Source organism: Oryctolagus cuniculus, chromosome 14 (assembly GCF_964237555.1).
Source record: "Oryctolagus cuniculus chromosome 14, mOryCun1.1, whole genome shotgun sequence".
Classification (NCBI taxonomy): Eukaryota; Metazoa; Chordata; class Mammalia; order Lagomorpha; family Leporidae; genus Oryctolagus; species Oryctolagus cuniculus.
Genome location: NC_091445.1, coordinates 52053808 through 52076609, shown reverse-complemented (window position 1 = coordinate 52076609; position 22802 = coordinate 52053808). Strand labels below are relative to the sequence as shown.

Below are 22802 nucleotides of genomic sequence, written 5' to 3'. Positions count from 1 at the left end.
TGCCCATATTAATCACACAGAGCTCCAATTCACCATCATGACTTCCTCATAAATGCCTTTTCCCCAGTCCATGTATATTTATATAAATTGCTGCTTTCTTTGGATTTTTTTCCTTTGAAGTTTTAAAATAGCCATTATACATGCTTAATTTTCCCCATTAAATACTTACCAAGCATTTCCCCAGAAGAGATCCCAAATAAAGCTGTATTAGTGCTTCTGATTTTAAAATGGCATTAAAAATTCAATGTTATATTTCTCATGAATTATGTTGAAATGAAGTGGCATTATTAAATCATAATATCAAGATATTTCCCATACAATGAAAGATATTTTTATACTCATAGTCATATTTGTTATATGTCAAATTATATTTGTATCTGTGAATATTTAAAAACAATCATAAATGAAATAAGATGCTTAATCAGAATGCAATTTCAAGGACCAGCAGGAAAAAACTGCATTCAAATGTACTGTATGAAGCAGAATTAATGACTTCATCATTTATAATGAAAAAGTATACACTACAAAGGTTTTTGTATAGTTTGACTTTATAACTTGATGTATAAAATGCTCATAAATACCCTTAGATATTAGTTTTTTTTAGAATGTACATTATTGAGAGAATATTCAAATATATGAACCCAATATACATAATGAAACCTAGCTTTATGAGTATAATGCATTTATGGAATAGATCAATCTGGACATGTTATAAATTGTATATTATAAAAGTTAATGTAATTGGGGCCAGCGCCGCAGCTCACTAGGCTAATCCTCTGCCTTGCGGCGCTGGCACACCGGGTTCTAGTCCCAGTTGGGGTGCTGGATTCTGTCCCGTTTGCCCCTCTTCCAGGCCAGCTCTCTGCTGTGGCCCGGGAAGGCAGTGGAGGATGGCTCAAGTGCTTGGGCCCTGCACCCCATGGGAGAACAGGAGAAGCACCTGGCTCTTGCCTTCGGTGCGCTGGCCGCGGCGGCCATTGGAGGGTGAACCAACGGCAAAGGAAGACCTTTCTCTCTGTCTCTCTCTCTCACTGTCCACTCTACCTGTAAAAAAAAAAATGTAAAAGTTAATGTAATTACCGAGAGTCTTCACTTAAAATGTATATTACTGAAATGACTTAAAAAGGAAAATGAAAGTTAACACATGATATTTGACAATAGAGAACTAAGAAGTATAATTACACTTTGAATTATATTTGAAAAAGAATAGCTATGATCTTTTTGTATTTCCAAGATAATGTCATACAGTCTTACAAGTTTTGCCATTACTTTTTTTTTTTTTGACAGGCAGAGTGGACAGTGAGAGAGAGAAACAGGGAGAAAGGTCTTCCTTTTTGCCATTGGTTCACCCTCCAATGGCTGCCACGGCCGGCGTGCTGTGGCCCACGCATCGCGCTGATCCGATGGCAGGAGCCAGGTACTTATCCTGGTCTCCCATGGGGTGCAGGGCCCAAGGACTTGAGCCATCCTCCATTGCACTCCCTGGCCACAGCAGACAGCTGGCCTGGAAGAGGGGCAAACGGGACAGAATCCGGCGCCCCGACCAGAACTAGAACCCGGTGTGCCAGCGACGCAAGGCGGAGGATTAGCCTAGTGAGCCGCGGGCGGGCCTGCCATTACTTTTTTTAAAGTGAATGACAAGAAATAATTAAGAAAGAACATTTGTGAAAAGGATTTGGCAAAGTCAGAGACGTATGTCAGCAAGCGTCTTTGTATTAATTTATATATTACAACTCTATGTCATATTCTACATAAGCAAGGAAACTTACTTGCCAAAAATATGAAAAAATTCAATCATTTTTGCTTTCAATAATAAGTATTTGTGGGTCACTATATTGTATGTTAACATGTTTTTCTCAAGGATTTTTCAGTTTATTATGGAGAAGATTCAATATGAGAGTCAAATATTTACTGAGTGCCTACTGGAGTGTGATTCTTGGTATTTTCATGCTTTTTTTCTGTTTGAATTATGAAATGAAAGAATTTCCAAATACAATGTAATAAGTGATATAAATGAGTGGCAGAAGGTACTTTAGGATAGTAGAAAACAAATAGCCATTATTTTAGACAATTAGGGAAGATTGACTGTAAGGAAGAGGGAAAATTCACTAAGTTGGGTGTTTCGGTAATAAGATAATTTTGTCAACTTAGAATGAAATTTGTGAATTATTTCAAATACAGAGATACAGTGCTTTTATTTGTGTTAGGCATGATATAGTTTGAAAAAATGTAATTGATCCCAGTGACATAAAGAGATTAATAAACCAAATGTTAGCCCTTTGAGTAGCACCCAACATAATGCCTATGAAAAATTTTCAACCTAGATTTTCTATCAAAAAATGCATATAGGCTTTAGGTATGCATTTTAGATGTATTATAAAACATTCTAAATTTTTTCTATTTTAAAAATATCTCCAGTTAAAAATTATCCATTTTAAGATGATCCATATGTTTAAGAAACCAAAGTTATATGCGTATCATAGCAGGAAGGTACACAACAGTATAAGTTGATGCCTTACTTCTTTGAAAAAAAAATAATGCTGCCTCCAGTTTTCTCAGTGAGGAAGGCTTCTGGGAATGATCTTTTGTAAATAGAGCCATGTGGTAATTCTTCAGTAGAACACTCAATCACTAAATAAAGTCAATTGGTAATGTAATCTCCTGTAGTACAAACCATTTTGTGGGCAAATACATCAAAATTAGTTGACTGTGTAGGGTAATAGATAATTATTTAGATACCACAGCATTCAGAAGACTAGCATTTGAACGCAAGACAAAGTGCCTATTCACACTTTAGAGAGGATGTGTGTGTGTATCTGACAAATCAATGAAACAGCCTACATTCTAGAACAGTATTACTTTCTTTCCTGTAAGTACTAGTGATATGTGTGTCTTTGTACCTCATCATTTCCTCCTGCAAACCATCCATAATACTGCCGTGTTTTTTTCTTTGCCCTCTATGCTCAGATTCTCCTTGGATCGCCATACTGACCTTGACAGGATCTTTAACATACATTCTGGAAATGGATCCCTTTATACATCAAAACCACTTGACCGTGAACTATCTCAGTGGCACAATCTTACTGTTATAGCTGCTGAAATCAGTAAGATCAACTTTATTCATATAATTTATATGTGTTCATGTTTATATTTCTTGTACATATATCATTTTTCTCTTTCTCAACATATATTTAAAGATTTTATAACATGTTAAATATATGTCATGATTTATTGCTCATTAAATTTATTTCATTAAATATGCTTCATGTACCTGCTCATTGTATATACAAATTATCATTTTAAATTTTTAAGTAACTTCTCCAGAGCTATAGGTTTTACCATTATTTCTTTTAGTTATTCATGGAAGTAGAGCTATAAGTATTCTAGGAGAAGCAAAAGTTCTTGCTCACAAACTGGCTACATAAATGAAAATATCAGGTTCTTAAAAAATTACTGAGGAGATTAAGATGAGAAGATCACAGAATTAAATTAAGTGGGTCCCTTCAGGATTGAGGCCCTGTACAACTGCTCAAGTCACATGCCCACACATATACAAACTTTTCATGGTTTCTGATCCCCATACTGAGTGTGAATCATGATATAAAAGTAAGCCCAGAAATTCCAGAGCTGAAACATTAAGCTGAATCCACAAACAGGTGTTGAGGAAAAGCTTTTTGAAGTACTCATCCCAGGCCTTGGAAGGTAAAGAACTGGGGTTGGTTCACCAAGTGTTCTAGATGCATCACATCAGGCTAGGCAGATCCTCAACAATGAACTCTATGCTTCAAGATGAGGTAATACATTGAGCTTTCTCTTTAAATCTGGCTCTGAAATACAGATTGGCCTCAAATGATCCAGTTTTCACATAGTGACATATACATGGCTGTGCCTTTTAGGACTAACTGAGAGATTCACAGATTTTTCGTTTCAGGAAAACTTTCCTTTATGTACCTGTCTCTGTATCCCCATGGTTAGGTATGCCAGCAGGACCCAGTCTGACCACTCCAGAATCCTCATTGTTTGTGCTCCCTACCCGATTCAAGGTCCTCATTCAAGCTCAATGAGCTAAAAAACAAATTTTCTATTTCAGATACTTTGAGAAATTTAACTTCTAAAGCTAGCTGAAATAATTACGATTCTGTAAAAAGCTAAGCCAATTACTTCTTCATCTTAAGAACTAAACCTTTTTTTTTTTTTTTTTTTTTTTTTTTTGCATTTAAATGGAATCAATCAATGGAACAACTGCCCTCGGGAATGCCTACCTGCCACACCACAAGCAGGCAGGTCCCCATTATGTTGTTCTGGGTACTAAATGCAATGAGAGTAAGAGAGAAACCTCTTGCAGGGGATTGTTTTTATTAGACTTTAAGCACTAGTTTAAGGTAAATGTGTCACACATTAAGCCATGTGCAGGGCAGAATCAAGTACAAATGTGCTTCCTACCCATGTGTTTCCAGGCTCTAACTGCTTAATTCTACATTACACAGCAACGTATTGCATCACATGGCAAAGACTTCTGCAGATAATACAGTTCTTTATACTAAAAAAGTAAAATTTATATACTATGAAAGTGAAGTTATCACTGTTTCTTCTCTAAAATATTTTCACTGCCAGTTGGAGAATAAAAAATCTAAGATGAATCATAATCAATGATTTAATAATAAATCTAGCAATTTAGAGCACATTTTTATAAAAACCAAATTGTCAAACCACATAAGAAAGTTTAGCTACAATCATTGTGATATATTCTGAGGACAGCAGAGCAAAGTGTATAACTACAGGGCTCCATTGTCTTTATTTAGTGGAAATTCTCACCCTAAGAAGGTAGAAAAATCATTTCCTTCAAAGCCTGGGATTTCTAAACAATGCTTTAAGGTTTCCTTTTTTTGGAGGTATGGACAAGCGTGTATTGCATAGGAATGGCCTCACCTTAGGACATACATTTCAAGGCTCTTTATTGTTGCCATATTTTTCTACTCTATGGATTTTCTGAAGTCCTCCAAGGGAGATTCAGCTGCAAAATGCATGCCAGCTGCTATTCAGGATTATTTTTCCTTGGAATGTGTTATACTCTTATTTATACCTAAGCTGCATCGTCTGCCAGCTAAAAAGATTAGTATAAGCGCTGTGTTTTGTATAGGTGACTCCAGGCCTGGTGCTTTACAAAGCATAAGCATTGCTGTGAATTTAGCTTTTGACTTGAGGAGCTTTGAGTTATTTGAAAAGAGGCTGGAGAATCTGTATATTGCGTTAGGGAAGATGTTGACAATGCCATTTTCTTAGATATGAAACTTTTCTGTCTCTTCTGGCTAATGTGGCATAGTTAAAAAGTGAATCACTATTAACAAGAGTTATTTTTATGTTGAGATAATAGATTAAAATATTGTGCTTGTGTCTATCCACTATATAGGAAGGTTGAAGACTATTTTGTATAATATGGAGGAAACTTATATTCCCACCCTTCTCCACAGCAACAAGTAATTAGGTAGTGGAAGATCCATTTGTAGATAAACACCATACCTTTGTGTATTGAAAACTGTCTAGAAACAGGAGAGGTAGGAAAATAATTGAACAGCGTTTTTCTCTTGTTTTCCTCCTCTTTGGACTTCTCTCCAAATACACCCATCTTCAAACACAAATCAATTAGAGTAAAGCTGGTTAATATAGGAGGGGGAGGGAGGATGAGAGGGAGTTGGGGAATATACTTTTGTTCTAGAATTGTATCCACAAAACACATGCAGTCTTTGAAAAATGAAAATTAAAAATTGGAAAAGAATAAAGCAATTTTAAAATAAATAAAGATCCTATTCATTCAAAAATATATTTTTATTGCATGAATGATTGTATAGGGAAGATGACATATAAGTTCTTATGGAAGTCTAAAAGATATGACAGTCACAATAGAGATAATTATGTTTACAACCAGTATATTTCATTATGATACATACTGATCACTAAACTTACACTTTAATAAAAACATCAAATTACAAATTAACTAATTCCCCAAAATAACTCTGTGAGACTGGAGATCCTACTTTGGTACATATTGTTGAGGTGCTGTAAATTCACCAGTCACACACTCAAAAATTGTTAAATTAGAGAATGAAAGCAACACAGTTGGAATCCAGGCTTGAATGCTTACTGCCATGACATAGTAGGAAGGGGACAATATACAACATTTTATTAGCAACTAGGAAATATGATCCCGACAATTGCGTACATGGGAATTAAGAACACTGAAGTAGAGCTTCAGATGTGTTGAAGATACTTAAATTTCCTCTTTCAAGACAAATACATTTGAAATGGATTTAAAGTGCTCTCTGCCTTCCTTTGTACTGCTTCACTCTTGTAAATGTCCCTGTTGGGTAATCAGTTGTTACATATTATTTTTTAAAATACTGACTTAATTACTTCAGTAACAGTACAATTACATGGACAAAAGGGGGAGAATAAATTATTTTGCAAAGTGATACATTCCTTATTTGTATATGATGGTATGTTTTAATTTGTATCAGAAAATTAGGGAAAATTTAAAATTCAGATAAATTTCACAAAGGTTAATGTTACTACCCTTAACCCACATTGGTAGAATCCATTTAATTAGGCTGCTGATGCCTCTCAGCTCCTCTATTTTTTGTCTTGTTTTGTTTTTAGCTAATTATCTCCTTTCTCCTTTTATATTGCCCTTAAGCTTGACATTGCCAAAGTTCACACAGAAGTTTAACCATGTGCAAAGACTGAGATATTAATATCATGGAGGTTGATGAATATAAACTGAGTTTGAAATGTCAAAATACCCTCAGATATCAGTAGAAGGTCCAGAAAAAACATAATTGAGAAAAATGCAATTATGATAAATGCCGGGTTATTTAAAAAGCTAAGCTAAAGAAAGAGATCTTTATATTTTAAAGTTACAATTCAAAAGTATTTTAAAGGCATATTTCATGTGAAAATTTTCATGCTTTTAACTTTAGCATTTGTAACAAAAATAATTATAGTGTTTGTTATGCTAATTTGGAAATAAGAAAGTTTTATGCAAAATTGATCTTGTATTCTTGAAATATTACCAGTAATGGCTATATTAATAGTATTCACACTTTCATTTCACTGTATTTTCAAAAAATTTGTGAAGCTAGTAGCCATGTGTCCAATATTTTCTTAATTTAAGATTTATTTGTTTATTTGAAAGTCAGTTACATAGACATCAGAGTCAGAGAGAGAGAGGAAGAGGCAGAGAGATCTCTCATTCCCTGGTTCACTCCCCAGATGTCTTCCATGGCCATTGTTGAGCCATGCCAAAGCCAAGTGTCAGGAGCTTCATTAGGGAGTCTCAGGTCGGTGGGAGAAGCTCAAACTACTGGAGCCATCCTCGGCTCCTTTTCACAGGCCATTAGCAGGGACCTCAGAAGTGGAGTAGCCAGAAGAGGAACCACCAGCCCCATTTTGTAATAATTTCTGAAAGGCAAATTCAGAGTAGTTGTTGGAATATGTTTTAGTGATAGAAGTAGACAGTGGAGTAGGTTTTAATACAGCTACTATCACTTAGGAGCTAGTGAGTAAGTTAGAAATTTATTTAAAATGTTTGTTTTATCCAAAATAATACACAGTCAATGACATAGTGATGAATAACAAGAATTTAATAAATAAATTTTCCTATTTCGTGTATTTGGACATTAAGGACACAAATATAATACAAACTCAATTAAACTGTGTTGTGCTCTTAAAAAGATTTTCCAGAATCATAATGGTACCCTTGCGTCTAATAACAAATGAATTCATGACTACTTAATTAGGCTCTGTAGTAATTTTCTTTATTGCATTTGCTCATTATGTTAGTTGAATGAATGCAGTGCTTATTGTATGTCAGCACTTAATATCTACAAGATGCCTATATAAATTAAATCTGGTGTGCAAATGTATTTGTCAACAAATTTTTTTTCTTCTTTTCTTAGATAATCCCAAAGAAATGACTCGTGTGGCTGTTTTTGTGAGAATTTTAGATGTCAATGACAATGCCCCACAGTTTGCTGTGTTTTATGACACTTTTGTATGTGAAAATGCCAGACCCGGGCAGGTGAGTATCACCTGTATTGAAAATGAGAAGACTTTATCAGTGTGTTAAATATTTCCTTTTCATATTCCTGAGAGGAATGTCATATGTAGTCTCAATAATACAATAACTTTAAAAACCTTGACTTATTTTATTTTTATTTTTTTGCCAGGCAGAGTTAGACAGTGAGAAAGAGAGACAGAGAGAAAGGTCTTCCTTCCACTGGTTCACTCCCCAAATGGCCGCTACGGTCGGCTCTGCGCTGATCCGAAGCCAGGAGCTAGATGTTTCCTCCGGGTGTCCATGAGGGTGCAGGGCCCAAGCACTTGGGCCATCCTCTACTGCCTTCCCGGGCCACAGCAGAGAGCTGGCCTGGAAGAGGAGCAACCGGGACAGAATCTGACAGAATCTGGCACCCAGACTGGGACTAGAACCCCGGGGGTGTCGATGCTGCAGGCTGAGGATTAGCCTAGTGAGCCGAGGCATCAGCCTGCCTTATTTTTTTTTAAATTGACAATATATTAAATAGCTAAATGCCAGATTTCATATTTCCTTTAAAAGTCCTACTGCAAAGATAAGATTTTATCATTGCTGTGAGAGTTGAGGAATACGAAACATAACTTTAAAACTTTAAGAAAACAAAAACAAGTTACTGAATCCCTGCTGTGACACTAGGTTAATATTAATAATTGTTAAAGATAAGGGAAATTAAATCTGGGGGATACCTGGAAGCAAATGTATGGCTTCAACAAAACATTTAGCAAATGTTCAGATAAACGAAAATACAATTTTGAAGCATGGCACTAGAATTTGCTCTTTGGACTTCTACATTGCATTTCATCATTACAGCAATTCAGAAAGTGCTTAATGATTTAGTTCTTTAAAACATTCTTCCTACATCAACTTTGTTTATAATTCTTTAAGTCTTTTCCTCAATGGACTCATTTTGTTGTTTGAAAAGCTTCAGCTTATATGTCTGAAAGAAATGCTCTTAATTGGCTTGAGTGCTATCTTCACAGAAGGAAGCTGCATGTTATAAATAATAATTGGGAATCAAATGTGTTTTATTAAAGAAAGAAAAGCCATCATGAAACTGTATTGTGTTTTGACATCACTTGGTGTTCTTTATAAAAATCAATGTCATTGTTACATTTTTATGTAAATTGTATTATGGAATATCTCAAATTCTTCCTTTAAAAGATTCCAGCAAGAATTCAATTGTCTGTCTATTGTTTGAAATGGTAAAACTGCTGCAATTGGATTCATTTTTCTAACTTGAAAATGTTACAGAAATGCTTAATTTGGAATATTTAAATGACTTAGCTGCTTCCAACTTACTTCTTAATGAAAGAGTGCTTGCCCTAAAACCACTACTGCAAATAGTCCTCTCCCTGGCAGGCTCAGTATCGTATAGGTTGAGGGTTTTTTAGAGATAAATTACCCACTTTGCTAATACTGCATGCATCGCTTCCTCTATGGTTATTCTATTTGATTTTCAAAAGATACACTTTCATTACCAATAATGATTTATAAATCATTACCAATAATAATCATTATATTATTATATATATTAATTATATATAATATATATATATTATATATATAATTATAATAATATAATGATTGTTATTGGTAATGATTAGTAAATGTATTCAACATTTAAAAAATTTTAAAAAATCTTCCTAGTTTCCTATTCCCTTTTGTGAGGGGTTCTTTCCAGGGTACGTGGTGGACTGAGAAAGTCTGTAAGTTAAGGGCAGTGCAGGCACTCCAGTTCGGCCTAGAAATGCAGCTCACTTGACTGGGGAAACCGGTTGGACTGTGGGAAAACCTAACACCAAGAAATGCCTGCCATTTACAAGTATACGTGTTTGATTATAGTGTGCACTGTGGTAGCAGTCAGTCCCTGGTCGTCCTGCCTGCCCACTGTTCTAACTCTGCTTACTCTAACTGCTGTGTTGAATTCACCAACTGCGGCAACATTGGCCTCAACTGGTTGCTTCATAGGACACCCTTCTTTTTTTTTTTTTGAAAACTATAGCAGGTTCAGTAAGGCCTCCATACTTTCTGGACATTTAAAAAGTAGCTAGAATATTTAAGGAAAATGATAAAATGAAAGATGCGTTTTATAAAATTAACAGCCTATCTTGATCAACTTGGTAAGAAGAACATGATTAATAATTCTTGTATAATTGATTGCATATTAACAGCCTCATATAGAAGTTATTATTTTTTATTTGACAGGTAGAGATATAGACAGTGAGAGAGAGACAGAGAGAAAGGTCTTCCTTCCTCTGGTTCACTCCCCAAATGGCTGCTACAGCAGGCGCTGCGCCGATCCAAAGCCAGGAGCCAGGTGCTTCTTCCTGGTCTCCCACACGGCTGCAGGGGCCTAAGTACTTGGGCCACCCTCCACTGCCTTCCCGGGCCACAGCAGAGAGCTGGAGTAGAAGAGGAGCAACCAGGATTAGAACCTGGCTCCCATATGGGATGCCGGTGCTGCAGGCAGAGGATTAACAAAGTGAGCCACGGCTCCGGCCCTACAAGTTATTTTTAATAAAACCAGTTTGTTAGATATGACTCTGGTCTTGTTGGCTGAAAATTATTTTTGCTTAAAAACATTTATATATTAACTGACGGAATTCTCAGTTATGGCATCCTACATAGCTAACATAATTAAAGCATTTATTTGGATAAACTTCACTGGACTTTCCTGAAATTCATTTGTTAGCTTGGTCTCCACTCTGACTAGGAAAGTAGAAGCATGTTAGGACTTCTGGGTGTGATTTATGGAGTATTTCAATCCACCTAACACTCCTTCAAAAAAATGTTTTTTAAGTAGCTCTTACAACAAAGCATAAGGAATAATTCCATTTATTTGGTGAGTTGATGTCATAAGAAGATAGAAATAAAAGTAATTTGCATTCCCTCCTCCTTTCTGTTCCCTGCTAGTTCCTGTTCCCTGACCTAAGCTTAAGCCAAAGACTTTCCTCTTTGGAAATTTTGCAACCTGCAAAGACATAGTATGAATAGTCCTCACCTGTGGCTGAACTAGGCTACTTGACTGCAAACCTTTTTTATTTCAGAGGGACAGGAGACCCAGAAACAAGAAAGAAGACTTGCGTACTTGTGTTTCTACTCTTCCATTATACCTCACTCATGTCTTCTCCTTCAGGCAATAAAATATATTTAATAATTTTAATCTTAGGTCTGTGTCTCTGGCATGCTTTATCAGAGTCCTGTCTACTCTGCTCTTCCTGCTAATGAAACTGGGAAAGCAGTGGGAAATTGCTCAGATACTTGGTCCCCTACCACCAATGTGGGAGACCCAGATGGAATTCCCGGCTCCTGGCTTCAGCCTGGGTCAGTCCCAGCCACTGTGGCTATCTGGGGAGTGAACTAAAGAATCTCTCTCTCTCTCTCTGATATCTCTGTCACTCTGACTTCAAAGAAAGAAAGAAATCTTTAAAAAATAATTTTAAGTGTTTAGGAAGGAAATAATATTTTAATTTCATAGATTTTTCAAAGGAGTCTTCGTAGGGAGGGATGCTGCTTATATTTATCCACTAATGATATCTAACCAATTTAACCCAAATACTAACTGATTATATATATTGAACCAAATAGCAATCAAGCCCTCATCAAACCAAAAATATCCCATCCCATATTCCCTGTAGAAAAATCTTTAGACACTTTCTGAACAACTGATAAAGGTGTATTTTACCAAAACAAAGGATATTTTAATCATCAACACAAACTCTGAATCCTCCCATGAAGAAGCTAAAACATTACATCTTAATGACATGTTTTTCCATCCTTTAAATATCTTAAAATTCATTCATTGTTCTACACTTTAAGAGAATGATCACTGAACCACCCTTACAGTTAAAGATAGATTGCAAAAGCCAAGAGCAAATATCAATCAGTTATATTTTTGATGAAGAGGTAAAGTAAAAAAGACTTATCTTTGTTTCATTTTCATATCCTCAAAATGAGTGCAGATGTTACTCAATTTTTATCATATGTTTCCTAATTGTGGCAAAATCTTTTAGTGGAAATGGATAAAAGTGAATTTTTCTCCAGTTGAAATGAAATAGATTAGGTAGAGGGCCAGGGGAACTAGTTTCATTTCCTTTTTGCCAACTTCTAATTTCTATTATAACTCTTTATGGCACATTTACAAAAATTAGTATTGTCATTTGTGTAGTTGGAAATGCAAAAACTAGATTTAAAGGAAAATTCTAGATATGAATAATGTCGACACCAGAAGACAAGTTATGTCTTAAGTTAAAAAAAAAAAAACAGAAAATTTCCCTCTTCAAAAGGTCATAAAAATATATCGTCTTCCTAAAAATTCTAGACAGAAATTATGATGTCAAAATTATATGTTATAGAGATTACATTTGAAATTTGATGAATACATATTTTTCTCTTTTCTGCAGCTAATACAGACTATAAGTGCAGTAGACAAAGATGATCCTTTGGGTGGACAGAAATTTTTCTTCAGTTTAGCTGCTGTCAATCCAAACTTCACAGTACAGGATAATGAAGGTAAATTTTAGAACTTATTTATTAATATTTCAATGACTTTACTGGAAATTTCCCATAATGTAGCCACTATAATACATGCAATGTATCAATTTATTTTTGTGAGTTACAAGGTTAGTTTTCATTAGGTATTTAATGCTTTAATATAGCATTTTATTTTAAAGTATTCAATTTAATAATTTAAAATAATAAAATTTGTGAAAGAAGTCTCTTTTTAATACTAAAGAAGACGTTGAACCTTGAAAAAATAGAAAGGCAGGAAATCAGGTCTTTTAACAATAGATTGGACACATGAGCAGAGAAATGAATGACTTGGTGAGATTTTTATGAAAACTTTGATGAGATTTAGGAGCAGCAGGTTCACCAAAGAATCAGAGGCACTGAGAAAGAGACAGAAAGTTGAGAAATAGTTACATTAGCCTGTGGGGAGATTTGGTGCAAAATTATTATTGCGAAGATAAGTTATATTCTTTTTCTCTATAATATATGAATTTTATATTGTCTATAAAATTGTTTCTTGTAGTGTCATAAAATACAGAAAAACATTTTAGAAAAAAGATATATAAGCAGTTACAATTTTTAAGAAGTTGAACATCTCTCTTACTTGGTAAATAATATATCATTGGGATTAATATTATGTAAATATGTAAAAATTTCTGAAATATCTATGTTTTCTCTGGCTTTGGTCCTTTATAATATTAATGAATGTAAAAATCAACTCATAATTTTACATAAAATAGAAAAAAGTCGAATTAATTCTGATTTCAGGTTTTAAAATAACTTTGAGCTTTAATTTGTTGAATTTGGCTTACTAAATTGAGAGGGCTGACTGAAACTGTCCTTGGTACTGAACTGACAATATTGAATTGAAATTACTGAAGGAACAATACCTCCCTCTAGCTGTATTTCAATATGTTTTCTGTTCTTGTGAACATGAACACTGAATCCCAATAAGCTACATGGGAAAAAGTGATAGAAACTTGAAATAGTATTGTCTCAGCAAGGAATTTCAAAGTTACTAGGGAATCTACTCAAGGCTAATCTTCATTAAGGTTTGACAAATTTTAACATTTTTCTATACTGAAAAGCAAGAGGTCAACTCATATTCAGGTAAAACTGTGTCATTAAATAACACATCTTTAAAGTCCCATGGAATATTTTGCTTGTTTCCACAAAAATTTACTGCTATCTGTTATACTGAATTTTAGAAGATTCCAAGATATAAAACTCATATTAATATTAACTTTGCTTGAGAAAATAACATGGTGTTTATCTACACACTCATCTCAAATATCTAATTTTATTACAACTTTACTTTTTAGAAATTAATTCATTGTGTCTGGGATACTCCTATACAGGAGCTTTTCATTATTTTTCACACTTTTCAGTAACTTATAGATAAAAAGCATTATCATTTGCTGCTCTTTTTAAATGTTCAATAAATATTTTGAAATAGAGCTGTCAATTTATGGTGAAACTGCATTTGATTCCTCAATATTTCAAAACTATTATAAGTAAGCTATAGTTCAGAAGTCTGTTAAATAAAAAAAGGCAAGAAGATTCTAAGAAATACCTATATGTCTTCACTTCTTATCTCATTATAGGGTTGAAAATGGAAGGTTTCTGTAATAATAATTCTTGGAAGTTATGTTGAAATTTCAAAATATCCAGATTGTGCCATTTTTAAAATGTACTTATGTGTATTTGCTATTTTGCTAATATAGTTTCCTAGCTTACATGGTTACTTGATGTGGTTAATGCCTCACTAATATTTTGCAAGATTATTGGTTTATGTTCAACCATCTTGCCCTTAAGATATTTTCACTTTTTTCCTATCTTGTTTTTCAGTTCAGCAGTTAACTGATTCCCTTCGGTATATTTCTCCCATTAGCATTTCAAAAATCTTTGTGGGAAGGGCCACATAAGACTGATTTCACTGAATAAACAAGGGTGATAAGAAATAATCAACCATTGCCTTTTTTATAAAATATTGGTTCCATTGCACTAGAAGAAGGTTTCTATCCTACAACCCACATGTAAACATTCTAAGTGGTTTATCAAGTAAACACTTGGTAGCAAAGTGTGAGACTACTGGAGGTTACATTTTACTAAATTGTTAGGATTTTGTTAGGTATTCCACATCTCTAAAATCTTTGAGTTATACACATACTTTGATAATTAAATTGCTTATTATTCATCATATATTGGAAATCTTGAATGTTTTTGACTACATTCTGGGTTTTAAAAAATACTATACTTAAATCTTTCCAAGCTTATTTTCTCGTAAGTATTGGACTAATGTCTATTGTATGTGTGTTTCCTGGTGTGGAAATATATTGTCTGAAAAACAAAATGTTATTATCTATACATGTAGACCTGATGACTGAAAGGATAAATATATTTAACCTGATTGGATATCAGACAAAGTATACATGTAAAGAAATATCACATAGTACTCTATAAATATGTATAATTTTATGTCTTAAATTTTTAAATTCAAAATTTTGAATGATTCATTTATGAAATGTCATCATTTAGAAATTACCTGAAAACTCAAAAAATATCAACTCATTGTATGAGTCTCTTCAAGCTAATTTATCTACATTTTCATTGCATTGTATACTTTTTTATAGGAAAATCTATAACAATCTTATATAAAATATTTTATGTCTATGTCAAGCTATGGTTAATAGGATGAAACAAATTTATTGTCCCAAACCATTGTAATATTTTTTTATTTTAGATAATACTGCCAGAATTTTAACGAGGAAAAATGGATTCAATAGACATGAAATCAGTACCTATCTCTTGCCTGTGGTGATATCAGACAATGATTACCCCATCCAGAGCAGCACAGGCACACTGACCATTAGAGTGTGTGCCTGCGATAGCCAAGGGAACATGCAGTCCTGCAGCGCCGAGGCCCTGCTCCTGCCTGCCGGCCTCAGCACCGGGGCTTTGATCGCCATTCTCCTCTGCATCATTATTCTTCTTGGTAAGACGCTTGGAAGAAAAAGGAATCATCTTCTAGACTGCATGTTTTAGTATGATTTTAAATAAGTAAGTTTGCTTAATAGGGGAAGGCGTTTGGCTCTGTGACTAAGATGCCCTTTGGGATACTTTCTATCTGATAACTTTGCAGCTGAATTTGAGACCTACCTCTGCCTCCAGTTCCAGCTTCCAGGCAGCAGCAGGTGATGGAAGACTCTCTCTCTCTCTCTCTCTCTTTCTCTCTCTCTCTCTCTCTTTTCTATATGGGAGACTAAGGCTGACTTAACAGCTCCTGCTTGGCCTGGTCCAAGCTGGCTACTGGGGGCTTTTGAAGAGTAGACCATCATTTAGAAGATACCATTGTCTCTCCAAACAAACAAATAAATAAATACAAATTACAAGGAAATTAAAGGAAAGATTGCTATTAAAATATCTCCACCTAACTTAACCACAAGTTTTAAGACAGACATGAAACAGCCATGAAATATTATTTACTAAAATATCTTACCTGGGGCCGGCACTGTGGTGCAGCTGGTTAAAGCCCTGGCCTGAGGCACTGGCATCCCACGTGGGTGTCAGTGCTAGTCCTGGCTGCTCCTCTTCTGATCCAGCTCCCTGCTATGGCTTGAGAAAGCAGTGGAGGATGGCCCAAGTCCTTGGGGCCCCTGAACCCATGTGGGAGACCCGGAGGAAACTTCTGGCTCCTGGCTTCAGATCAGTGCAGCTCTGGCCGTTGTGGCCATCTGGGGAGTGAACCAGTGGATGGAGGACACCTCTCTCTCTCTCTCTCTCTCTCTCTCTCTGCCTCTGCCTCTCTCTGTAAATCTGTCTTTCAAATAAATAAAATAAATCTTTAAAAAAATAAAATGTCTACCTGATCAGAACACATAAGGATATATAAAAAAAATTTCTAGCAGCAGCAGCAGTAGTAAAAATAGTAATAGCGAGATCTTCCCTAGTGCAGCCTAAAATTCATTTAGAAATAAATTGAATTAAAAACATACAACTATCTTTTATGGCAAAATTTTAAATGAACAGTGGAACAGTTAAGAAATGAATGCAGGGCCGGAGCTGTGGCACAGCAGGTCAAGCGTCCACCTGCAGGGCCAGCATCCCTATGGGACCCGTTCAAGTTTCAGCTGCTCCACTTCTGATGCAGTGCTCCCTGCTAATGTGACTAGGGAATCAGCAGAAGACGACCCAAGTTCTCAGGCCCCTGCACCCACATGGGAGACCCAGATGTAGCTTCTGTCTCTTGCTTCGGCCTGGCCCATCCCTGGCCATTTTGGCCATTTGGGGAGCGAACCATCTGATGGATGGTTCTCTCTCTCTCTCTCTCTCTCTCTCTCTCTACCTCTCCCTCTCCATTTCCTCTCCCTTTCTCTCTCAGTAACTCTTTCAAATCAGTAAATAAAGCTTTAAAAATAAAGAAATAAATGCAGAATGACTTCTGTAGGAGCAGACAATGTTGAGACAGAATTTTTTCTGATCATGCTGAATGTTCTGATGGGATTTAACCTTCTTTGAAGCCTAGGTCCCATGAACAAATGAAGGAAGAAGCAGCAGTGGTAGGACCAAATTTACATTATTGCTGGTCTGTTATGTTTTCCTGAGTGGCACGGTAATAGCCTCTGTGGCAGTTTCTTTCTGGGTCATTTGCCAAATGCCTATTCAGAATGCTAGGAGCTAAAAGAATTGGAGGAACATAATAAATCTCAAGCCCTATCTCTGAAAATTGGACATTAGCATATCTCAATGAGCCTGGTGTTAAATTTGTCAATTTTGTTAGAATGCAATTCAAAAACTTGACTGAGTATACAGAGACTTCAAGCCAACATATCTCAATACTGCCAGTTTTTCATATTTATAAAATAAAGTTAAATAAAATGACTTAGTGCTCATCACAAATTTTAAAATAACCCTGACAAGAATAGATGATAGCAATGTTTTTCATGATTGAACAAATGATCAGTTTTTTATACAAATCTGCAATATGATCTTATGATTTATATGATCTGCAATAATAAAACATTGGTTAAAATGTTCCATCACTGTTTATATAATCTGTTATACCTAATTCATCTATACAAATTTCATTTTCTATGTTTATCATAGAATATATATAGATCTTTATTTTAATAACTGACAGGTAAAATATCCATGTAAGATAAACCATTAAATTAATGAAATGGTGAAATGTAGATAAGAGTTTTATGTAGTTCACAAAATGAGAATGTGCAAACTTAAAAGTACACATTACAAATCCTCTTCTTCTGGAATGTGAAGCCTGACAAGAATTTTCCAGATATCACAAGAATAATAAACTTGATCTCATTTAACAGAATATATGAGAATTGACAAAGTTAACTTTTATAATTCTTGCCTTAAATACAAAAAAATATTTTGAGGAAAGCTAATAAATATGCTAGTAATAGAACCTACAAATGCAAATAATAGGAGAAATTTATTTTGTGGACCTATATTTTAAATTATATAGAAAAAATTATTCATTGAAGTATATATTTAAAATAAAAGTCTCCAGTAAGAATATGACCAATAATATTAATGATAGCAAGTTTCATTAAATCTTACTATTGGTCAAACTTATTAGCATATTACTGCCAAACCCTTTCATTCATTTTAAAAATATATAGTATGTAGGATTATTTTCTTCACTTTTTACATAATGAAGCTGAAAGTTCCAAATATTCAAAATATTCCAAGACACATTATTTCCAACTGTTTACAGTAAGGCTCCTTCCTAGTCACTATGTATATAGTTTTCCAGAGGAATCTAAAGCTTTCCATCTTTTTTCTCCCTTTGAATCAATGGAGGCCTCACAATCTTATATCTTCTTTGAAATCAAGCTTAAATAGCCTTTTATTTGATTTGCTTGTCCCAAAACACTGATACTTGATTTAATAAACTAGATGAAATTGCTTTTTAACTGCTTTTGAATTAAAAATAAAATTAGCTATACCCTATAATTACATTAACCTAAAACTAATTTTGTGATTAACCCTCTGATCTTAATAAAAAAAAAATACTATATGTGACATTTCAAGAAGTAGAGAAATGCACTAGGATTTGGAGCCAATCAGTAAATTTTCATTATTCTCATTGTAAGAAGCTTATTTTTTATTTTTTAAAAGATTTTATTTAATGAATGAAAATTTCATAGGTACAACTTTGGGAATATGGTGGTTCTTTCCCCCATACCCGCCCTCCCACCTCCACTCCTGTCCCACCTTATACTCCCTCTCCCATCCCATTCTTCATTAAGTTTCATTTTTAGTTTAACAAGAAGCTTTTTTGAAAACTGGGTAAAAATTATTTGGCAGGTTGGCAGGTAATAAGCAATCTGAGTTTTAAACTCTTTTCAGCACACATTTTTGTGGATGTGTGAATATATGAAATTATACAAGATAAAAATGACATATTTTCTCAAGTGCCTCAAGAATAAATGAGTTCCTATCTCTGTCATAGTTTATTTTTTAAAAATCAAGGACATTTATTAGTGGGCCAAAGCCTTTTTTTTTTTTTTGTAGAATTAAAAAAGTCCCTTATTTGCCATCTCACATAAGCTTAAATATAAATCGGTTGAGCATTGGAAGTCTATAAAAAGAGAAAACATAACTTACAATCCCTTGATATAATAGTAAGATAATTCTCTAGTACTTTAAATGGTTGTTCTAAAGTAATTAAATATAGGTATTTCTTCCTAGAACTACCCAGAAATATTTTAAATCAAAATGAATTCACGGCCGCCTACGGCACAGGCACACCGGATTCTGGTCATGGTCGGGGTGCCGGATTCTGTCCCAGTTGCCCCTTTTGCAGGCCAGCTCTCTGCTATGGCCCGAGAGTGCAGTGGAGGGTGGCCCAGGTCCTTGGGCCCTGCACCCACATGGGAGACCAGGAGAAGCACCTGGCTCCTGGCTTCGGATCAGCGCCATGCGTGGGCCGCAGAGTGCCGGCCGTGGCAGCCATTGGAGGGTGAACCAACGGCAAAGGAAGAACTTTCTCTCTGTCTCTCTCTCACTGTCCACTCTGCCTGTCAAAAAAAAAAAAAAAAAGTCACATCTGCTTCTCCAAATCAATTTAAAGGATCAGGATGAAATTTTTTGGTGATAGTAAATAGAGAATGTAAACTCTAATGCAATGAGATAAATTTTATACTTACTCCCATCATTTGTGTTATTACACTTATTATGATTATTGCTAATTTTTATTCGTAATTTTCTGAATAATATACATTTATACTTCTAGTCATATTTGATTAAGTTGCACTCAGCCATTAAATGCATTTGGGAATAAATTCAATGGAGTAACTTGAATATATACCTTTTTTTCAGGTGATTTAACAATTTTGAGGGTCTATGAAAGGTATATATTTCCATAGAAACCTCAGAAATTTCTAAATCTATGTCATGTTTAAATAATCCAGTATTTTTTTGAGTAATTAAGGCCTCTCTTTTATAAAGTAAGAAAAAAATCTTTATAAATCCATCAGCAAAGCTATTTAAGAGAAACTGACCTTCCACATCTTGTGGACAATGTTGCCTTTTAATATTGTATAAATCTGTGAAAAATGGGGAATAGTTGTCCTTTTTTAAAAAAAAATTGTTTGTTTATTTATTTATAAGCCAGAGTTACAGAGAGAAACAGGGAGAGACAGAGAGAGAGAGGGAAAGGGAGAAAGAGAGAGATTTTCCTTCTGTTGGTTCACACCCAAAAGGCCACAATAGCCAAGCCTACACCAGGCCAAAACCAGGAGCCTGGAACTTCATGCAGGCCTCCCACCCAGGTGGCATGGTCCGAGGTTATCGTCATGGTCCAAGAGGTCATCGTCCAGTGCCTTCCCAGACACATCAGCAGGGAGCTGCATGGGCGTGGAGCAGCTTGGACTGAAACCGGTGGTCACATGGGATGCAGGCATCGGCAGCAGTGGCTTCAGCCGCTGCACCACAATGCTGGTCCCAGTTTTGTCTTTCTTAACTGTCTTCCTTGAAGACGAACCTAACATCTTTTATTTATTTATTTATTTTAAATAATATGTCACTATTTAATGCACGCGACAGCTTTCCTCTGTATCACCAGTAAATATCTTTAAATACATGTTAAAAATAGGAAAAATATGTTCTTGTGTTTGAGAAATAATCCACACTGCTTGAAAAGCAAGTAAATGCGGCCTCTGAACACCAGGCATGGTTGCTGTACCCCCGGCACATCCTCCCTCCTCAACCCCGCCCAGATCGTCCTGAGAACCTGTCAGGCAGAGCCTTCACAGCGCTTTGAACGGCCTCTAACGTGCCTTCTGTCTTTCCCAGTGATCGTCGTGCTGTTTGCAGCTCTGAAACGGCAGCGGAAGAAGGAGCCTCTGATCCTGTCCAAGGAGGACATCAGAGACAACATAGTGAGCTACAACGACGAGGGCGGCGGCGAGGAGGACACGCAGGCCTTTGACATCGGCACCCTGAGGAATCCCGCGGCCATCGAGGACAAGAAGCTCCGGCGGGATATCATCCCGGAGACGCTCTTTATCCCTCGGAGGACGCCCACGGCCCCGGATAACACGGACGTGCGGGATTTCATTAACGAGCGGCTCAAGGAGCACGACCTGGACCCCACGGCGCCGCCCTACGACTCGCTGGCCACCTACGCCTACGAGGGCAACGACTCCATCGCCGAGTCTCTGAGTTCCTTAGAGTCCGGTACTACCGAAGGAGACCAAAACTATGATTACCTCCGAGAATGGGGTCCTCGGTTCAATAAGCTGGCGGAAATGTATGGTGGCGGGGAGAGCGACAAAGACTCTTAACCCAGCAAGCCCATCTCGCTCAGGCGAGCTAGGAACTTTAGGACACCGTCTCCACTTCACAATATTTGATATCCGGGAGAATTTTCCTGCCACTCAGCACAATTTTTTCCCATCTACTTTTTAATTTGCTCATTAATTCCATTAATTCTTTCCTGTAGGATGTCTCATGGAATATATACAACATTTTATTTAATCACTTCCAAGAGCCAAAGCTATGGAAATTTAGTGTTGTCCATCTTAGTAAATAAAGGATAATTTCAGAAACATGAACAGGATAGTTTTCCCTTAAGCAACCTCACAAACAAGCCGCTTCTGTTAGATACACACCCTGCCCTTGCAAATAATGCTTTTACAAAGGTGAAGACAAATTTTAAGGTATATCCTGTTCTGTACATTAAATTAAACAAAAAGTACATGTGGTGTTAGTAGGTGTGATATGCAACCTGGTATACAAAAACGTTTGTGCAATTTTATTTCATCAAATTCTATCTGCTAATGTTTTATATTTATATTTTTGTATTTATTTTTAAAAAATAAACCAGTTTTTACAACTACTTTATCTCCAGCTTCTTTTTTATTCCCCTCTAGGAAGAAAAATGTCCTTCATGACCTAAATATCTTCATATTACATTAAATACAGTAAGAACCTGAAGTCACTAGAATTAATATGAAAACTTCTAACCACGTCAGTATGATTTATGTAAGAATTATTTCTCCTGTGAGTCTTCTTAGGCTGTGATTGTGATATAAAATATTCAGTTTATTTTTTAAAAAATTGTTTTATTTTTTATTCATTTATTTTTTTGACAGGCAGAGTTAGTGAGAGAGAGAAACAGAGAGAAGGGTCCTCCTTTTTCCTTTGGTTCACTCCCCAAGTGGCCGCCAGGGCCGGCGCGCTGTGCAGATCCAAAGCCAGGAGCCAGGTGCCCCCTCCTGGTCTCCCATGCGGGTGCAGGGCCCAAGGACCTGGGCCATCCTCCACTGCACTCCCCGGCCACACTGGAAGAGGAGCAACCGGGACAGAACCAGTGCCCAGGGTGCCAGTGCTGAAGACAGAGGATTAGCCTATTGAGCCGCGGCGCCGGCCTAAAATATTCATTTTAAAAGAAATAGTTATTTCCACACCATTCAACATTATCTTGGGGGGGTATTGTGGTACACCAGGTTAGACCTCCACTTGGGCCACCTGCCTCCCTATCAGAATGCTTGAGTCCTACCCGTACTTCCAGTCCAGCTTCCTGTTGATGTGCACCCTGGGAGTCAGCAGATGAAGTTTCAGGTACGGGAGTCTCTGTCACCCATGTGGGAGACCTAAAAGATGTTCTTGGCTCCTAACTTCATCCTGACTCATCCCACAGTATTGCAGGCCTTTGGACAGTGAACAAGGGTAG

At 36.0% G+C, this 22802-nt stretch overlaps 1 protein-coding gene across 2 annotated transcripts in view; it reads left to right on the top strand.

The window, feature by feature from the left end:
* Window positions 1–21965, top strand: part of CDH10 (cadherin 10) — a 160862-nt gene extending 138897 nt beyond the window's left edge. For both annotated transcript variants that reach the window (XM_017344663.3, XM_070056897.1), the window contains 5 exons: window positions 2968–3104; window positions 7953–8074; window positions 12493–12601; window positions 15342–15593; window positions 20921–21965. In XM_017344663.3, the coding sequence (XP_017200152.2) occupies window positions 2968–3104; window positions 7953–8074; window positions 12493–12601; window positions 15342–15593; window positions 20921–21411 (1111 nt within the window). In that variant the 3' untranslated portion in view covers window positions 21412–21965. The remainder of the gene's footprint in view (window positions 1–2967; window positions 3105–7952; window positions 8075–12492; window positions 12602–15341; window positions 15594–20920) is intronic.
* Window positions 21966–22802: the final 837 nt, after the last annotated feature.